The sequence below is a fragment of the Oncorhynchus gorbuscha genome, linkage group LG09 (assembly GCF_021184085.1).
Source record: "Oncorhynchus gorbuscha isolate QuinsamMale2020 ecotype Even-year linkage group LG09, OgorEven_v1.0, whole genome shotgun sequence".
NCBI classification, from domain to species: Eukaryota; Metazoa; Chordata; class Actinopteri; order Salmoniformes; family Salmonidae; genus Oncorhynchus; species Oncorhynchus gorbuscha.
The window spans coordinates 30195874-30216094 of record NC_060181.1 but is presented as its reverse complement, the minus strand read 5'-3'; the positions used below and the strand labels follow the sequence as shown (position 1 = coordinate 30216094).

The following is a 20221-nucleotide window of genomic DNA, read 5'->3' as shown; positions in this document are numbered from 1 at the left end:
GAAACTATTCAAACATCTTGACTTTCTTCACATTTTGATGTGTTACAAAGTGGGATTAAAATGGATTGAATTGTCATTTTTGGTCAACGATCGACACAAAATACTATAATGTGAAAGTGGAAGAAAATGTTGAACATTTGTTGAAAAAATTATGGAAAAAGAAACACTATATATATATATCTTGATTAGGAAGTATTCAATCTCCTGGGTCAATACGTGTTAGAATCAACTTTGGCAGTGATTATAGCTGTGAGTCTTTCTGGGTAAGTCTCTAAGAGCTTTCAACACCTGGATTGTGCAACATTTGCACATAATATTTTTCAGAATTCTTCAAGCTCTGTTGATCATTGCTAGACAACTATTTTGAGATTTCCAAGCAGATTGAACTCAAAGCTGTAACTTGGCCACTCAGGAACATGCACTGTCTTCTTGGTAAGCAACTCCAGTGTAGATTTGGCCTTGTGTTTTAAGTTATTGTCCTGCTGACAGGTGAATACATCTCCCAGTGTCTGGTGGAAAGCAGACTGGAACAGGTTTTCCCCTAGGATTTTGCCTGTGCTTAGCCCGACCATTTTCCACCGTACCTTCTCCACTATGCAATCTGGTTTCAGAGCTGGTCATGGGTGCACATCAGCCACGCTCAAGGTCCTAAATGATATCATAACATAATCGCCATCTATAAGAGACATTACTGTGTATTCATCGACCTGGCGAAGGCTTTCGACTCTGTCAATAACGACATTCTTATCGGCAGACTCAACAGCCTTGGTTTCTCAAATGACTGCATCGCCTGGTTTACCAACTACTAATCTGATAGAGTTCAATGTGTCAAATCGGAGGGCCTGTTGTCCGGACCTCTGGCAGTCTCTATCGAGGTGCCACAGGGTTCAATTCTCGGGCCGACTCTCTTCTCTGTATACATCAATGATGTCGCTCTTGCTGCTGGTGATTCTCTGATCCACATCTACGCAGACGACACCATTCTGAATACCTCTGGCCCTTCTTTGGACACTGTGTTAACTAACCTCCAGATGAGCTTCAATGCCATACAACTCTCCTTCCGTGGCCTCCAACTGCTCTTAAATGCAAGTAAAACTAAATGCATGCTCTTCAACTGATCGCTGCCCGCACCTGCCGGCCCATCCAGCATCACTACTCTGGAAGGTTCTGACCTAGAATATGTGGACAGCTACAAATACCTACAGTGAGGGAAAAAGTATTTGATCCCCTGCTGATTTTGTATGTTATCCCACTGACAAAGAAATGATCAGTCTATAATTTTAATGGTAGGTTTATTTGAACAGGGAGAGACAGAATAACAACAACAAAAATCCAGAAAACGCATGTCAAAAAATGTTATAAATTGATTTGCATTTTAATGAGGGAAAAAGTATTTGACCCCTCTACAAAACATGACTTATTACTTGGTGGCAAAACCCTTGTTGGCAATCATAGAGGTCAGATGTTTCTTGTAGTTGGGAACCAGTTTTGCACACATCTCAGGAGGGATTTTGTCACACTCATCTTTGCAGGTCTTCTCCAAGTCATTAAGATTTCGAGGCTGATGTTTGGCAACTCAAATCTTGAGCTCCCTCCACAGATTTTCTATGGGATTAAGGTCTGGAGACTGGCTAGGCCACTCCAGGACCTTAATATGCTTCTTCTTGAGCCACTCCTTGGTTGCCTTGGCCGTGTGTTTTGGGTCATTGTCATGCTGGAATACCCATCCATGACCCATATTCAATGCCCTGGCTGAGGGAAGGAGGTTCTCACCAAAGATTTTACGGTACATGTCCCTGGTACATGTAGTTGTCCTGTCCCCTTAGCAGAAAAACACCCCCAAAGCATAATGTTTCCACCTCCATGTTTGACGGTGGGGATGGTACCTTGGGGTCATAGGCAGCATTCCTTCTCCTCCAAACACGGCGAGTTGAGTTGATGTCAAAGAGCTCCATTTTGGTCTCATCTGACCACAACACTTTCACCCAGTTGTCCTCTGAATCATTCAGATGTTCATTGGCAAACTTCTGACGGGCATGTATATGTGCTTTCTTGAGCAGGGGGGCCTTGCGGGCGCTGCAGGATTCCAGTCCTTCATGGCGCAGTGTTTTACCAATTGTTTTCTTGGTGACTATGGTCCCAGCTGCCTTGAGATCATTGACAAGATCCTCCAGTGTAGTTCTGGGCTGATTCCTCACCGTTCTCATGATCATTGCAACTCCACGAGGTGAGATCTTGCATGGAGCCCCAGGCCGAGGGAGATTGTCCGTTCTTTTGTGTTTCTTCCATTTTTAAATAATTGCACCAACTGTTGTCACCTTCTCACCAAGCTGCTTGGCGATGGTCTTGTAGCCCATTTCAGCCTTGTGTAGTTCTACAATCTTGTCCCTGACATCCTTGGAGAGCTCTTTGGTCTTGGCCATGGTGGAGATTTTGGAATCGGATTGATTGATTGCTTCTGTGGACAGGTGTCTTTTATACAGGTAACAAACTGAGATTAATAGCACTCCCTTTAAGAGTGTGCTCCTCATCTCAGCTTGTTACCTGTATAAAAGACACCTGGGAGCCAGAAATCTTTCTGATTGAGAGGGGTTCAAATACTTATTTCCCTCATTAAAATGCGAATCAATTTATAATATTTTTGACATGCGTTTTCTGAATTTTTGTTGTTGTTGTTCTGTCTCTCACTGTTCAAATAAACCTACCATTAAAATTATAGACTGATCATTTCTTTGTCAGTGGGCAAATGTACAAAATCAGCAGGAGATCAAATACTTTTTTCCCTCACTGTAGGTGTCTAGTTAGACTTTAAACTCTCCTTCCAGACTCACATTAAGCATCTCCAATCCAAAATTAAATTTAGAATCGGCTTCCTATTTCGCAACAAAGCATCCTTCACTCATGCTGCCAAACATACCCTCGTAAAACTGACTATCCTAACGATCCTCGACTTCGGCAATGTCATTTACAAAATAGCCTCCAACACTCTACTCAACAAATTGGAGGCAGCCTATCACAGTGCCATCCGTTTTGTCACCAAAGCCCCATATACTACCCACCACTGTACGCTCTCGTTGGCTGGCCCTCGCTTCATACTCGTTGCCAAACCCACTGGCTCCAGGTAATCTACAAGTCTTTGCTAGGCAAAGCCCCGCCTTATATCAGTTCACTGGTCACCATAGCAGCACCCACTCGCAGCACGTACTCCAGCAAGTATATTTCACTGCTCACCCCCAAAGCCAAATCTTCATTTGGCCGCCTTTTCATCCAGTTCTCTTCTGCCAATGACTGGAACGAACTGCAAAAATCGCTGAAGCTGGTGTCTCACTTCTCCCTCACTAACTTCAAGCACCAGCTGTCAGAGCAGCTCACTGATAACTGCACCTGTACATAGCCCATCCAACTCCCTCATCCCCATACTGTATTTATGTATTTATTTTGCTCCTTTGCACCCCAGTATCTCTACTTGCACATTCATATTCTGCACATCTATCACTCCAGTGTTTATTTGCTATATCCTAATTACCTCGCCACTATGGCCTATTTTATTGCCTTATCTCCCCTATCTTACCTCATTTGCACACACTGTATATATCATACTGTATTATTGACTGTATGTTTGTTTATTCCATGTATAACTCTGTGTTGTTGTATGTGTCGAACTGCTTTGCTTTATCTTAGCCAGGTCGCAGTTACAAATGAGAACTTGTTCTCAACTGGCCTACCTGTTTAAATAAAGGTGAAATAAATAAAACATAAAAACATGATGCAGCCACCTCAATGCTTGAAAATATGGATAGTGGTACTCATTCATGTGATTTATTGATACACCATCCAAAGTTTAATTAATAACTTCCCCATGCTCAAAGGGATGTTCAATGTCTGCTTTTCTTTCTTTCTTTTTACCAATCTACAGTACCAATACGTGCTCTTTTTGTGAGTCATTGGAAAACCTCCCTGGTCTTTGTGGTTGAATCTGTGTTAGAAATGCACTGCATGACTAAAGGACCTTACAGATCATTTTATGTCTGGGGTACAGAGATGAGGTAGTCATTCAAAAATCATGTTAAACGCTATTATTGCAGACAGAGTCAGTCCATGCAACTTACTTGATTTGTTAGTCAAATTTGCACTCCTGAACTTATTTAGCCTTGCCATAACAAAGTGATTGAATACTTATTGACTCAAGACATTTCAGCTTTTTATTTTTAATTAATTAGTTAAAAACAAACAGACAGAAGCTGACTTCTTTCAGGATTGGGGGTGTAGTCCTCGCAAGTCCTCTGACGTCAGACAAATGGTTGGTAAATGATGTATGACTGCAGCTTTCTGGCTCTGGAGGAAATATGGGTCATTCCATGGATCCTTTATATCTCTGTGTGATAAAAACAAAGTAGGACACAATGACAGTCATGACTATGGAGGAATGCTGCAAAAAAATAAAATAGTGCAGACAACGTGATCAAAACGTTAATAAATTGTATAGCTACCCTACAGTCCTCTAGAGCGCCCGGTGGAGAACACGCATCTGGTTAGCTGGAGTTAAACAATGAAGACTTATGTAATGGCGCACACCCTGAATCATCACACACTTCATTCAAGGGCTGACTGACTGATGTAGGTCAAAGACACACTTTTGACATTTCTTCCCCAAAATACCCATATTTTTTAATCAATTAAATTGAAACAATCAAATTATATGTTCATTCAAAGTTCATTACCAAAGTAACTGAAATGATTGGAGGATTCTCGTCTGTCTGTGTTGACATCTAGAAAGCACTAAAACTACAACTACCAGGAGTGCGGAGAGAGTAAGAAACAGCCAATAGAATTGTAGAATTGGCTTTGACGACACACATTTGGGGCTTTTTATGCGCGAACTGGCCATGCTCGAGCATAGAATTCGCGGTTAAAGTCTGGCTGTTAAGGAACATTTTGTTTCACTGTTTATTAAGGTGGGTGTAATATAGCTAACGTTATCCGTACCAAAAATATGACTTAAAGATTGTAATTGTAGGTAATCTTGCCTGATTTATGATGGTACTGGTTTTACCGTAAGCATTTTATTTGTCAAGTGGCGATAGAATGTGTTACCTCAGCTTCAATCTTGGCTAAACGAAATCGTTAAAAAAATATACATTTGTTTTAACGTTAACTAGCAACCAATCTACAGTAACTAGTCAACGTTAAAGGTTGTTGCTCAGACATTGGTAACTTCATGTCTTTCATTGATGCATTGGTGAAAAATGTATGCAATTGTAAAAAGAACATTGATCTAATGGTGGGTGACTTGTTGTTCCACAGTAACGTTAACCATATTTAACCTGTTCAGCTTCAGACGGTGATTAACGTTATAGTTGTCGTTGACCAAATGAGTGTTTGTCTTGACACTTGTTTTTACTTGCTGGTTAGGGATGCACACTTGCTAGTCTGACGCAAATTATTTTATTGACTACACGACGTTGCTAGTAAAGTCATGAATTTACAGAAATAATATACACTTCACTTTGTCTTTAAAGTACCTCTTTTTCTACTTTGGTCAGCCATCAACTGATGCGCTTCATTAACTACTTTTTAAACATTTTGTTTGCAGGGTGCTTTGCAAAATGAACGCTACCATCGGTATTTGAAGCGTCTAGTCGCCATAAACAATTATCAGCTTTATTGACGTTTAAATGATTTCTCGTTGACTGTTCTAGCCTTCCTTTTTTATTTTTACTTAACGTTATGCACTTGGTGTGGTGAGGGGCAGCATGCGAATAGCTAAACGGGCGGAGCTGCCTTGAACACGCGCTCTTCTTTGTTTGTAACTCGTCTCATTGACGTTCATTGCAATCAAACAAAATAGCCATTAATTGATATTTTGGAAGCTATACGACAGTTTTGTGTTGACCCTGAAACGTTACCTATTATTTGTCAACCTCAAGACAACCGCTTTTGATTGCAGGTGTCCCTCCCAATTTATCGTGATCTGTTTACACACCTCAGAATCATTGTCTGTCGTCTTTTAGTAGCACCATTTCAGTCAAATTCCTGTACATGCAAATGTATGCCGCGATTCGCATTCTTGTTGCAGTTGGGCGTGCTCTCGAATTTGCGGCAGTTGGAACTTTTTTCTTTTCTTTGTCCCCCTGTGGTTTATAGATGGTTCGCTATGTGCACCATTGCAGCTTGTGTTGCAGCTGCTTGAATATTCATTGATTAGGTTTGTTGGCTTCGTCTGTAGGTTATAGCTGCCAAATCTCTACAGATTCCCAATCGCATTTTCAATACCCTGCAATTTCGGAAAGCTCTAGCCGTTTTGTTCTAACCATGGCCTGTTAGTTCAGAGTATCCATGCAACAGAATGGCACTGAGACGCTGTAGCTGGGCATTGAAAGGGCCAATCTACAGTATTTTGATTGCATGTGGCTAATGTAGTTTAATGTGCCATGTAGTTATTTAGCTGTGAATTAATTCCAGACAGCTTTTTAAAATAGGCTACATTAATAGGGTGTTGCTTGGTCGTTGTTGAACATGACCGAAGGATGTCGCCACTGAGTGGACCTTGTTTTGCTTTACCCTGCTGTTTCGTCGGTCTTCCACCTAAACACAGTCAGTTGTGTTTCTATCCCACTAGAGGGTGCTAGTGCTGTTATTCAGCACCTTGTAAAGATGAGATGGAGTTTTCATCCAGTCCTTGGGAGTGTGGTTCTTCATGTTCAAGGACTTACTAATGCAATAGCAAGTGTTGGCAGGCTTGGTTGTTGGGGTTAAGGCTGGGTTACTGTAAAGGCACTGACAACTGCTAATGTTAAAAGGGCTGTAAGTAAATGTGACTGAATTTTCTTCCAGGTACACTGACTTGCTGTCCACTGCTGAAATGGCGGCCTCCTGCGGAGGTAAGTTGTGATTTTGAAAGTTGTGAAATGAGTTGTTTCTCACCCCTCTCCATCTGAAAGAAATGGCCAAGTGGAGGCCAGTCTAATGATGCGCTTCCACTATTGTTTTGACCAGTCACATCTCTTCCCAGCAGTCTAGGTGACAGGAGATGCAGTGTTTTTTGGACATGGGGGAACCCTAATTCAATGTCCACACAGTGTCCTTCTCTCTACCCTTTCTCCCTGTAATGTTCACTTTCTTGTCCCCTCCCTCATTTGGAAGTTTTTCAGTTTTACCAAACAAGTGCCCCATTCCCTTATCTCTGTCAGCCTGCATGTATTCCTCATCTGGAGGTCATTTGTGTATACTGCTTTCTAATCATGGCTCATTATATAACTATGGCTGATGTACAGTTTCTAGTCATATGCTGGCTATACACACTTATATATTTTCTGTACTCTGGCATTGCTGCTTCTGATTTTTGGATTATGTGCATATTAGTTATTGCACTGTTGCAACACATGCAATTCATTGCATCTCTGTGGCCCACCAATGAACTTTGATTTAATAACATGTGTAATTTGTCCATTCATAGATATTCAGGTTAAGGAGATTGACAAACGTGCATCTGGCCAGGCATTTGAGGTGATCCTGGGCACTCCAACTCCAGACGCCAAGGGGGAGTTCCCTCTGTCTCCCCCCAAGAAGAAGGACCTGTCTCTGGAGGAGATCCAGAGGAAACTGGAGGCTGCAGAGGAAAGGAGGAAGGTAGATTGTGCTCCAGTTAAAGATGCTAGACTGAGGTTTTGCTTATGGGTGTGCTCTTGAGCCAAAAGGGGTCCACAAGGTAAAACTTGTTCAGAAAAAAGGTCACCTACCCTCACCCATGAATAAGGGTGTATATTGTTATCTAAAAACATATTTGGGGGGTGAAATCCTAGCCTTGACTGACACAATTTGGAGAATGTATTTGCTAGGTGTGGGAATAGCAAGGGGTCTGACAATAGGATATTATCATGACATTAAGGTGTAAAATTTACACTGGTATGTTTTGGCTTTGATGGTTAAGAATGTTATTTACCAGCCATGTTGGGTGGTCACACAATTTGCAAAGTTTTTCAAGCCCAAATATAGAAGTTGGTTGACTTGACCTGTGAGGCTACTGAAGTGTGACTTTGTCTGTGTTTCTTGGCTAGTTGCACTTGTTTTGCTCACATGCAGTTTTTCAATATTAGTTTGCTGTTGCAAAAAAACAAATCACTTAGATACTATTGTAACATATATTGGCTAATAGACTTGTCACAAATTGAATTGAGCAGTATACTACTTTTTTAATTAGGAATGTTACGTTAGGAACAAATGCTTATTTTACAATGACGGCCGAACCCTCCCCCTAACCCGGATGACGCTGGGCTGATTGTACACTGCCCTATGGGACTCCTGATCATGGCTGGTTGTGATGGTGCCCAGTATCAAATCAGTCTGTAGTGATGTCTCTAGAGGTTGACAGATTATGATTTTTAACGCAGATACTGGTTATTGGAGGACCAAAACAAGCTGCTACATGTTTTACTGGTTGTTTCAATATTCCAGACTTACTGTTCACCATATGTCTGCTGCAGATTGACAAGACTGAGCCACTGAGTTTTCATCAGTCATGGAAATAAAGTGCTGTCTCCCTGTTAAAAAAAAAGAAAAAAGGAAACGAGCGAATGAACAAAAAATACTGTACTTTTGGTACCACCAACTAGTGTACAAATAGTTGTATCAATACAATATATTGCTAAATTATATCCTGTTTGGATCCCAATAAATATGACTATCCTGAAATGTAACTACCTTTAAAATGTTTATATATACACTGCTCAAAAAAATAAAGGGAACACTAAAATAAAATAATGTAGATCTGAATTAAATATTCTTAAATGCTTATTTCTTTACATAGTTGAATGTGCTGACAACAAATCACACAAATTATCAATGGAAATCAAATTTATCAACCCATGGAGGTCTGGATTTGGTGTCACACTCAATATTAGTGGAAAACCACACCACGGGCTGATCCAACTTTGCTGTAATGTCCTTAAAACAAGTCAAAATGAGGCTCCGTAGTGTGTGGCCTCCACGTGCCTGTATGACCTCCCTACAACGCCTGGGCATGCTCCTGATGTGGCGGATGGTCTCCTGAGGGATCTCCTCCCAGACCTGGACTAAAGCATCTGCCAACTCCTGGACAGTGTTGGCTGGAGCGAGACATGATGTGCTCAATTGGCTTCAGGTCTGGGGAACGGGCTGGCCAGTCCATAGCATCAATGCCTTCCTCTTGCAGGAACTGCTGACACTCCAGCCACATGAGGTCTAGCATTGTCTTTCATTAGGAGGAACCCAGGGCCAACCGCACCAGCATATGGTCTCACAAGGGGTCTGAGGATCTCATCTCGGTACCTAATTGCAGTCAGGCTACCTCTGGCGAGCACATGGAGGGATGTGCGCCACCCCACACCATGACTGACCCACAGCCAAACCGGTCATGCTGGAGGATGTTGCAGGCAGCAGAACATTCTCCACGGCGTCTCCAGACTCTGACACGTGCTGAGTGTGAACTTGCTTTCTTCTGTGACGAGCACGGAGTGCCAGTGGTGAATTTGCCAATCTTGGTTTTCTCTGGCAAATGTCAAATGTCCTGCACGGTGTTGGGCTGTAAGTAAAACCCCACCTGTGGACGTCGGGCCCTCATACCACCCTCATGGAGTCTGTTTCTGACCGTTTGAGCAGACGCATGCACATTTGTGGCCTGCTGGAGGTAATTTTGCAGGGCTCTGGCAGTGCTCCTCCTTGCACAAAGGCGGAAGTAGTGGTCCTGCTGCTGGGTTGTTGGCCTTCACGTCAAGGAGATGTACTGGCCTGTCTCCTGGTAGCGCCTCCATGCTCTGGACACTACGCTGACAGACACGGCAAACCTTCTTGCCACAGCTCTCATTGATGTGCCATCCTGCATGAGCTGCACTACCTGAGCCACTTGTGTGGGTTGTAGACTCTGTCTCATGCTACCACTAGAGTGAAAGCACTGCCAGCATTCAAGTGACAAACCTCAGCCAGGAAGCATAGGAACTGAGAAGTGGTCTGTGGTCACCACCTGCAGAACCACTCCTTTATTGGGGGTGTCTTGCTAATTGCCTATAATTTCCACCTGTTGTCTATTCCATTTGCACAACAGCATGTGAAATGTCAATGTTGCTTCCTAAGTGGACAGTTTGATTTCACAGTGTGATTGACTTGGAGTTACATTGTTTAAGTGTTCCCTTTATTTTTTTTGAGCAGGATAGATGGAGCTAGTGTGGATACATGTTAACATTTTGCTATCATGCATTACATGCCTCTATGCCTGAGATTAACTAGATTCAGCTGAGGGTTGTTTTGAGTGGCTAGTCTGTGCCCAGAACATAATTACACAATTTGTAGACTGCAAATTGACCGACAAGCCCAAACTGATATTTGACTAAACCTAATCCTTGCTTATATTTGTATAGGATTACGTTTTAGAGTTGTAATACTTTGGAACAAATGTCCCAAATGAATATCACTTGGTGCTGTTTTTGAGTCATGTCCAGCCTCAACTTTATTTACTCTGAACTTGGGCTGTATTCGGCCTGGTTCCCACCTTTTGGTGGGAACCAGCTCTACAGCTCTACAGTATTGCAGTAGTCAAATGTTTTGTTGGGTGTCAATCAAACTCCTCTCTCCCTTGCGCCATCCTCCAGTCCCATGAAGCAGAGGTTCTGAAGCACCTAGCTGAGAAGAGGGAGCATGAGAAGGAGGTGCAAAGGAAAGCCATGGAGGAGAACAACAACTTCAGCAAGATAGCTGAGGAGAAGCTTAACCAGAAGATGGAAGCCAACAAAGAGAACAAGGAGGCCCTTCAGGCAGCCATGAGCGAGAAGTTCAAGGAGAAGGTATGTTGGCCTCTTGCTATTGTTTACAAGAGGACTTGATCACTTATCTCTGCAAGTGAGTTCAGAGTTGGGAGACCTCAGAAGTTATCAACATTTTGATTTCTCACCAACAGTTAACACAAGTCACTGGTCAACAATGACAAATTGTTGATGGAAAATATGAATGCATGTTGTCGTCGCTGACACAAGCCAAACTTTGTACGGTCTGTTTAAACGTTTTGAAGGATAATGCCACTGTTTTGAACTTCTATTTCTTCTCAGGACAAGAAACTGGAAGAGGTGCGGGCCAAGAAGGAAACCAAAGAGGGCGGTGCCGAGAACTGAATATCTGTCTATTGGGGATTGTATACTAGAGGGTTTTTTACATATCCAAAGATTGATTTATATTTAGTTAATGGCCAGTATTTTTGTCTTCACTGCCACCTACCTTTTTGAAGAAAATAAAGTTCTCCCTGTTTGTGAATTCAATTACTCTCCTGCTATAAGTGTACTTGCAATAGCTTTACATGTGGCTATTTTTGTTCCCTTGTTTCTTCTATTACATGGATGTCTAAGTTACTAGCTGTCAATTCCTTTCAAAATGCATTGGAGAGGAGCCAAAGTCCTTAGAGAAATTGAGGAGGTAGGGGTTTGACCGCTAGTGACCATTTCATACAGACTATTTCTTTGGCTATTTAGCTTTTGTCATTGCATCTTCGGACCTAATGAAAATTGGCACTATATGTACTTCAAGGAAGCATGTCTCTATGCATAGGTCCTTAACATGATCTCTTCCATAGTGCCGTTTTGGAATCTTGTCTCTGTTACACCTGGCTAATAATAGTTATTGATCGATGGTTGTTGATCTGTGTTGGTAACATGTTGATTGATTTCACATTTTTCACAGCAGGTGTTGTATGGCATATTTTACTATTCAGAGAACTGCTAGTCTTTTTCGGTGGCATCCTGATCCTAATCTACTACCCAAAAGTAGTGTTCTGAATAGGGTGCCATTCAACTCACCCCAAGTCTAATCTCTGCCACTGCAGTTTTTTTTTTGCTTATGTAAAGTGGGGTTTTGTCTCAAAGCATATGCCTCTGCTGTTGTAGGTCCATGAATTAAGTTTTGTTCCCCAGGCTTGTGTATCTGATGTTACTGGAAGACGGCCTACACATGGAATGCAATTTGGCATCTCAATAGATAATGTTACTAGTTGAGTTAACGGTTGTACTAAACAATAAATACAATTGTCAAACCCCTTTCCATGTGTGCTTTATTGATACATGTGCTGCTTCATATTTCTGCCGTTTGAACCCCATCCTTTGATGCATAGCTGGAACACATTATTGCATTCTGTGGATCTAGTTGTCCTGGAATCCATACTTCTGTTTAGATTCCAGGCTAAGGTTTATTTTTGACTAGGCAATTCGGGTAAGAAACTTATTTACAATGACTGCCAAACCCAGATGCTGCTTGGCCAATTGTGCACCGCCCTATGCGACTGCTTCTGCTTGGATTTGAACCAGGGACTGTAGTGAAGCCTCTTGCACTGAGATGTAGTGCCTTGGACCTTTGTGCCATTTTAACATGACCAAGAGGTCAAGGAAGGATTTTGGGTTTAATCTTTGACAATGTAAATACACACATGGGCCTAGCTTTACGCTACTCTTGACGCTTCTGATGTCTTGTCAATTAGTGTGGTTTTCTACTCCACGTGCCATCTAGTGGGGTTTGGGAGGTGAGAAGGTGCTGGACAGTCACTTTTTTTTGTTTTGTTCTGTCTTTCAGACAAAGGAAAATAAACTGGAAGAATTTACTTTCTAAACTGAGCAGGGGTGTAATGTAAACGTTTGTGTAGCTGTACTTTATATTTGACAACTTACTCCATTACATTCCTAAAGAGGTGTACTTTTTACTCAATTTTCCCTGACACCCAAAAGTACTCATTACATTTTGAAAGCTTAAAAGGACAGAAATGGTCAAATTCACACTTATCAAGAGAACATCCCTGTTCATCCTTACTGCCTCTGATTTGGCAGACTCACTAAACATGTTTAATTTGTAAATGTATTTTGGCAATCTAAATTAAAACATTTAAACAGTCATGCAGTTTGGTTTACCTAGTATAAGGAATTTAAAAATATTTTTTACTCTTGATACTGAAGTATATTTATAACCAAATACTTCCAGACTTACTGAAGTATTTTACTGGGTGGTGTTCACTTGAGTCATTTTCAATTAAGGGATCTTTTACCTTTCAAGTATGATGACTGGGTACTTTTCCCACCATAGAATGAGAATTGATTTCTGCATTTGCTGGGAACACATGCATTCTGCCCTAGCTTCATTTGACTCTCGGGTCCAAAGCGTTTAGATTTGGTTGCATAAAATGTCACTAGCGTTATCGTAGTAGTGTTCTCTGCATGGAATGGAAACAAAGGAACCATAAATATCAGTTTGAGCAATGCGGCTTCTCCGTGTTGGGAGTTGATAGGTTCACAGCTAGGGATGCATTGATACTTTTGTTTAGGGTATGTGGACAACCCTTCAAATGAGTGGATTTCACTATTTACCACCACATCCGTTGCTGACAGGCATATAAAACTGAGTGCACAGGAATGAAATCTCAATCAACTAAGTGCTGTTATGGTGAAGTGGAAACGTCTAGGCTCAGCTGTGAAGTGCTAGGCCACACAAGCTCAGAACGGGAGGGTTGAAGCACGTAGCGGGTAATTGTCTCCTCGGTTGGAACACTCACTACAGAGTTCCAAACTGCCTCTGGAAGCAATGTCGGCACAACTTTTAGTTGAAATGGGTTTCCATGGCCGAACAGCCGCACACAAGCCTAAGATCACTATGCGCAATGCCAAGCGTCTACTGAGTGGTGTAAAGCTCGCCGCCGAATCACGCTTCCCAATCTGGCAGTTCGACGGACTAATCTGCGTTTGGCGGATACCAGGAGAACGCTACCTGCTCCAATGCATAGTGCCAATTGTAAAGTTTGGTTCCAGTGAAGGGAAATCTTAACGCTACAGCATACAATGACATTCTATAAGATTCTGTGCTTCCAACTTTGTGGCAACAGTTTGGGAAGGGCCTTTCCTGTTTCAGCATTACAAGGCCCCCCGTGTACAAAGCGAAGTCCATACAGAAATGGTTTGTCGATCGGTGTGGAAGAACTTGACTGACCTCAATCAACCACATCGAACACCTTTGGGATGAATTGGAACGCTGACTGCGAGCCAGGCCTAATCGCCCAACATCAGTGCCCAACCTCACTAATGCTCTTCTGGCTGAATGCAAACAAGTCCCCGCAGCAATGTTCCAACATGTAGTGGAAAGCCTTCCCAGAAGAGTGGAGGCTGTTATAGCAGCAAAGGGGGGACCAACTCCATATTAATACCCATGATTTTGGAATACGATGTTCGATGAGCAGGTGGCCACATATATCTCAAGGGATCCAGAAGAAAAAGTACTTATTTTCTGTCATATCTAGGAACACATAATCTAATATTGCGTGTCACTAGCTGTCAATCATCCACTCAGGTTGACTCCAAACAATGGTAAGTCATTCTGGAAGATTTTGGGGAGCAGTGGTTCCGCTGACAGACAATCTTCACATTTCTTCTGCAAGGGACCTAGGATGGTAGACAGATATGCAGCGTTTTAGCATGCATCTCAAGCCACACAGAAGTAATGTCCGGAGGCCATCATGAAGAGTGCAGACTGCAAAATACAAACAGCACATAGGAATATTGAACATGGAAGTAGCATAGTAAGACCACTAGGTGGCAATGTTTCACTTAATTCAAGAAACAGCACTATCTAGTTTCTCATATCTCCACTCTTTTCAGGATATCTAAAATATTCACCTTCTCCTTTCATTATATCAATCTCAAATTTTCCCTTTGAGACATCCATCTCTCACCTTATCAACAAACAACCATTTTGTCAAAGGCTATATTAACAAGTCTGGAAGATAGGAGAAAAATGTATCCACCATTTATGAGCACTTTCATTTGAGGAAATGGAAAAATATAATTAATCCCTGGATGGCTGCCAAGATTCTAGCTAAAATCTAATTTCAATAATATGACTTGATGAGGCCTTATGTGAAAGTGTTTCTATAGAAATGAATCAAACCCATGGTTTTACCTTTCGACCACGTGGTAAACTGGAAGATTCAAGGTAATAATCTAATGTCTATGTGAACGTGATGGCCCTATGTGTCAGTGTTTACAAGAAGTTTGTTCAACTATGGTGTCATGTTCCGTTTGACCCCTGCAGTCGTTAACTGAAGTGAAGGTCACTTGGTCCAGAGGTTAGTTGGCCGTATGCAGCAGGTGTACACCCAGGTGGATAGTTCATGTATTTCAAGCTATACAGAAACGTCACTCAGATCTTGAAGAAAACACTGCAATATTGATGCTCTCCATAGGTCAGGTAGAAGCCGATGCTAGGCTGATGAGACAGTGGATTGCGCAGTCAGATGGAATAGAGTAAATAGGCATTTTAACATCATAGATTTTGCCAGTGGTAACTTGTGGAATAGACACTGACTGGAATGTGGTTTTAACCAATCAGCATTCAGGATTAGACCCACCCGTTGTATAATTAAGCAATAAGGCCCGAGGCGGTTTGGTATATGGCCAATATACCACGGCTAAGGGCTGTTCTTAGGACACTGCTAGGACACAGCTCTTAGCCGTGGTATATTGGCCATACAGTATATCACAAACCCCCGAGGTGCCTTATTGCTATTATAACCTGGTTATCAATGTAATTAGAGCAGTAAAAATAAATGTTTTGTCATACCCATGGTATATGGTCTGATATACCACGGCTTTCAGCCAATCAGCATTCAGGGCTTGAACCACCCAAATTATACATTCAGATAACACACTCTGGGTGGAGGAAAAATAAGGTACAAACAAAAAAGGGTTGGGAGAGGTATGTGGATACAATATAGTTAGAATACCATTAAGTAGAATTGGAGGTGCTGTTTGGTAAGGTACTCATAGGATTTACAGTGCCTCCAGAAGGTATTCACACCCCTTGACTTTTTCCACATTTTGTTCTTACAAAGTGGGATACAATTGAATTAATTGTCATTTTTTTGTCATCAATCTACACAAAAATACTCTAACGTTAAAGTGGAAGGAAAAATCGAACATTTGTAAAACATTCATGAAAAATAAAACACTATCTAGATTAGATAAGTATTCAGCCCCTGAGTCAATACATGGTAGAATGAACATTGGCAGCTATTACAGCCGTGATTCTTTCTGGGTAAGTCTCTAAGGGCTTTCCACACCTGGATTGTGTAACATTTGCGCCTATTATTTTCACATTTCTTCAAGCTGTCAAATTGATTGTTGATCATTGATAGATCATTGATTTTATGTCCAAATACCTCCTTTCGTTAGCGCGTTTGGTAAACAAATCCAAACTCACATGTGCGCGCGTGATCAGCTCATGGCACTCTGGCAGGCCTCTGGTTGAATCAGCTCTCATTCGCCCCCACTTCACAGTAGAAGCCTAAAATAACGTTCTAAAGACTGTTGACATCTAGTGGAAGCCTTAGGAAGTGCAATATGACCCCATAGACACTGTATATTTGATATACAATGAGTTGAAAAACTACAAACCTCAGATTTCCCACTTCCTGGTTGGATTTTTCTCAGGTTTTCACCTGCCATCTGAGTTCTGTTATACTCACAGACATCATTCAAACAGTTTTAGAAAATTCAGTGTTTTCTATCCAATACTAATATGCATATAGCTTCTGGGCCTGAGTAGCAGGAAGTTTACTCTGGGCACGCTTTACATCCAAACGTGAAATGCTGCCCCCTATCGCAAACAGGTTAATGTGAGTCTGGAAGGAGAGTTTACAGTCTAACCAGACACCTAGGTATGTGTAGTTAACAATGTCTACACTGTATTTCTTATCAAGTTGATGTAATTTTAATGGAGAAAACATTTGCTTTTCTTTAAAAACAAGGACATTTCTAAGTGACCCCAAACTTTTGAACGGTAGTGTAGATAGGTAAATGTCATAAGGCAGCTGTCAAGGATAACTGCACCATACCAATGTGGCTCAGTTGGTAATAGTATGGCACTAGCAATGCTGAGGTTATGGGTTCAACACCCGCAGGGATCACATATTGTATATATACTAAACATGTATGCATTCACTCTGGTAAGTGGTATTTAGCATTATTGCTCCTAACTCATCCCCTGTGTTATGGTGTAATATGAAACCTAAAACGCTACTCGGGCTGTTAGTGCGTGTCTGAGTTACTAAGACACAAAGCAGTCCATTAGAAAGTGTATAGAACACCCTCCCAGTCTTCACTGCACCCATTGTATAACAACATCAACCAAGAACATAATTTCATCATGCAGCAAGCACAGATTCTGAGCTGTTTTAATTCCCGTTTACTATGTCGAAATAACAGGAACGGTTTAATTGTTTTTAGAGAAATAAAGTATAAAAAATATTTACTAAATCTCTGTCATTACCTTAGCAAATAGAAACCCAGAAAGATAAGAGACGCTGATGTTCAACAATGCCAACATTCTGGAGAAATTCTAGAGACTTTATTGGGAGCCTGATGCTCTCCTATACCACAAACATGTACATGTCAGCACACATACACAACGCACTGCTTATTGCCTAGTTAGGTGCTTACTGAAAGCAAAATAACACAGCTTTAGAAACTGTTTATACTTGTTATTATTCCATTGTTACCTCCAGCGCCAAAACCGTAAAAGTTACCAAAACAACTTTAAAATGTGCAGACTGGCACTATCAAACCTTTTGATACTAGTTATAGTTTTCACACTACAACAATATTTGCATAAATCCCAATGCATTGAACGGGAAAAATATGGGTCGATACTATACTTTTCAACCGTTTTAGGGATAGCCCCCTTTTTTTCAATTTTCGGCTAAATGACTTACCCAAATATAACTACCTGTAGCTCAGGCCCTGAAGCAAGGATATATATATTCTTGGTACCATTTGAAAGGAAACACTTAGAGGTTTGTGGAAATGTGAATTGAAGGAGGAGAATATAACACAATAGATCTGGTAGAAGAAAATACATAGGAAAAAAAATTTTTTTTTCTACCACAATCTTTGAAATGCAAGAGAAAGGTCCCAGTTCTAGCCATCACTCTGCTTGTAATTCCGTTAGTGTCCACAAGATGGTAGTGTGCAATATTTCAGACAGATAACTTGAACTATGAGTGAACCACAAGACTTTAAGTGTGAAGTCCCCAGGTACATTTGGGACATTCGCATTCATATTTAATTTTTATGCAAGAACATTGTCAAATCTGTATACTTGGACTTTGATTTAGCTTTCCAAGTATTAGTAGCCATATTATAAGTTCAACATTTGCAAAAAAACTGTTTGCATATCTTCATAACTCTGAAAATTCTTATAATTTTTGTCCAAAATGAAAAAGCATGCTGTCGTACAAGGTTAGTAGCTATATTTTATGACATATACATGGTTTCTGGATACTCCCATAAAGCACAGCTCATTGGCTATCTAGCTAGCATTGTTTGACCCCGATTGATGCTTACTTGACATAGATAGAGTCAAGTAAGCACCAATCGGTGCTTGATGGTGTCCTATAGGATATACTACACCCTTAATGATATAGTGAAGTCTTGTTACACTCTAGGAATACATATGAACGTGATTTGACTCGATTTTATCTAACAAAGCGACACTTCATGTTATCACAGTGTCAACCCTTTACTGGAGCTCCATTTAATATGCTTCAACTTGTTGTCATAGAAACACACACACACACACACACACACACACACACACACACACACACACACACACACACACACACACACACACACACACACACACACACACACACACACACACACACACACACACACACACACACACACACACACACTAACAAATTTAACACTGCACTAGCGATTCTTTCAGAGTAGCTTTGCATAAACTAGTTTGAGTAAAAAAATACATGGCATATAAATCACTGGATGTTCTTCAGAGATATAGTAGATGGGAGGGGTTGAGGGCCGCTGAAGGATGGGACTAAAAACAAACTAAAGATAACTAATGTAAGATATAATGTGTCCGTAAAATGTATATAGTATGTATAAACTGGAAGTAGAAGACTAATTGTTGTTGTCCATTAGTTTACTCCAATAAGGGGAGGGGTGGTAAGGTTAGGAGAAAATAATAAAGGAAAATATATTTCAAAAATATATATTTAAAATAATATATATATATATTTTTTTTAAATAAATATATGGGGGATTGGAAATGATGCAGACAATTACACTGATAGAATCCACAATCAACTTGCAATATTAAAGCTGATCCACCCCATAAAATATATATTTAAAAAATGTAACTAGTTTGAATTGAGATGAAGAAGTCCAGCTAGAGGTTAAGTACCAGAACAGATTATATCAAATCTACATTTAGTGTAAACTTTTGAAAATGATTAGAGAGTAAACATATGGCATATGTCAAGTCATATTTCAATTTGTGCTCCATGTTGTGGGAGCAGAACAAACAACACATTTCTGATTAACTATGAAACGAAGAAAGATAAGTTCTAAAGCTCTAAGTTCTATTCTAGACCAACAAGGTCTCAAACTCACTGCAAAAATGGATCTCATCACACAATAAAACATTAGTAGGAGGAAGCCAGTGGGAAGAGATCACAGTTCTGGTATGACTGAGGCCACACATAAACCTGGAGGCTATTGTAGGCAACCTACCAACTTGGTTTAGAACTCTGAATCTAAACTTCATCGTTACACTCCTACACCTGCTGTTGTACTGTTAGACTCTTCAGCTCCACAGAACCACACACTGTGATCCACTGTTTAAGTGCAATGAAGCATGTAGAACCCACCTACGCATAGATGTTTTTTTAATGTAGTGAGAAGTGTAAACCATACAACAGTGTTGATGGGCCTTGAGTGAGTTCATTTACATGCACACTAATACTTCGATATTAAACTGATTATGGCAGTAGGCCGAGTATGGCAATAGTCATGTAAACACTACTCCGCTTATCTTAATCGACGTAAGGTCCAAATCGAAGTAAGCATACGCCGATTAAAACACCTGATTTTCTGAGCAATCTTTCGAATGATTAGGAAATGTACACGGTTTAATCAGTGTTCCAGCAGTGTACTTGATCAGCACCGGTAGCACAAGCCTCCCTAAGTCAGTGACTGAAGGGATTTCGGAAAAACTGAAAGTAATGCATCTTAGAAATTGTTTTTATATACAAACTTCATATGTACGAACTAGGAATCAAATATGCCTCGCCAAAATAACATGGTCGCTGTGGTAGAACGTTTTTTTGATTGACGATTTTCGGCATTTATTTAAGTCCCACTGGGAAGGC

General features: G+C 40.9%; 1 protein-coding gene and 1 long non-coding RNA gene across 3 annotated transcripts; one reads left to right on the top strand and one right to left on the bottom strand.

The window, feature by feature from the left end:
• Window positions 1–4188: 4188 nt before the first annotated feature.
• LOC124043377 lies at window positions 4189–6168 on the bottom strand. Its single transcript, XR_006840305.1, has 3 exons — window positions 5984–6168; window positions 4491–4536; window positions 4189–4375 (listed from the first exon to the last, which is right to left on the bottom strand). It is a non-coding gene; the product is annotated as an uncharacterized LOC124043377 (long non-coding RNA).
• Window positions 4844–12049, top strand: LOC124043376 (stathmin-like). Of its 2 annotated transcripts, none has more exons than XM_046361945.1 (5): window positions 4844–4955; window positions 6835–6881; window positions 7457–7629; window positions 10623–10814; window positions 11076–12049. In XM_046361945.1, the coding sequence occupies exons 2-5, from the start codon at window positions 6863–6865 to the stop codon at window positions 11136–11138; spliced, it is 447 nt and encodes a 148-aa protein (XP_046217901.1). In that variant the 5' UTR covers window positions 4844–4955; window positions 6835–6862; the 3' UTR covers window positions 11139–12049. The 2 variants fall into 2 exon arrangements, with proteins under 2 accessions (XP_046217901.1, XP_046217902.1); XM_046361946.1 differs by lacking the exon at window positions 4844–4955 and adding an exon at window positions 6076–6205.
• The last annotated feature ends 8172 nt before the right edge of the window (window positions 12050–20221 follow it).

Coding starts and splice junctions, on each gene's coding strand:
- LOC124043376 (XM_046361945.1), top strand. Junction 7,630..10,622: donor CTGCAGAGGAAAGGAGGAAG/GTAGATTGTGCT, acceptor GCCATCCTCCAG/TCCCATGAAGCAGAGGTTCT. Junction 10,815..11,075: donor GCGAGAAGTTCAAGGAGAAG/GTATGTTGGCCT, acceptor ATTTCTTCTCAG/GACAAGAAACTGGAAGAGGT.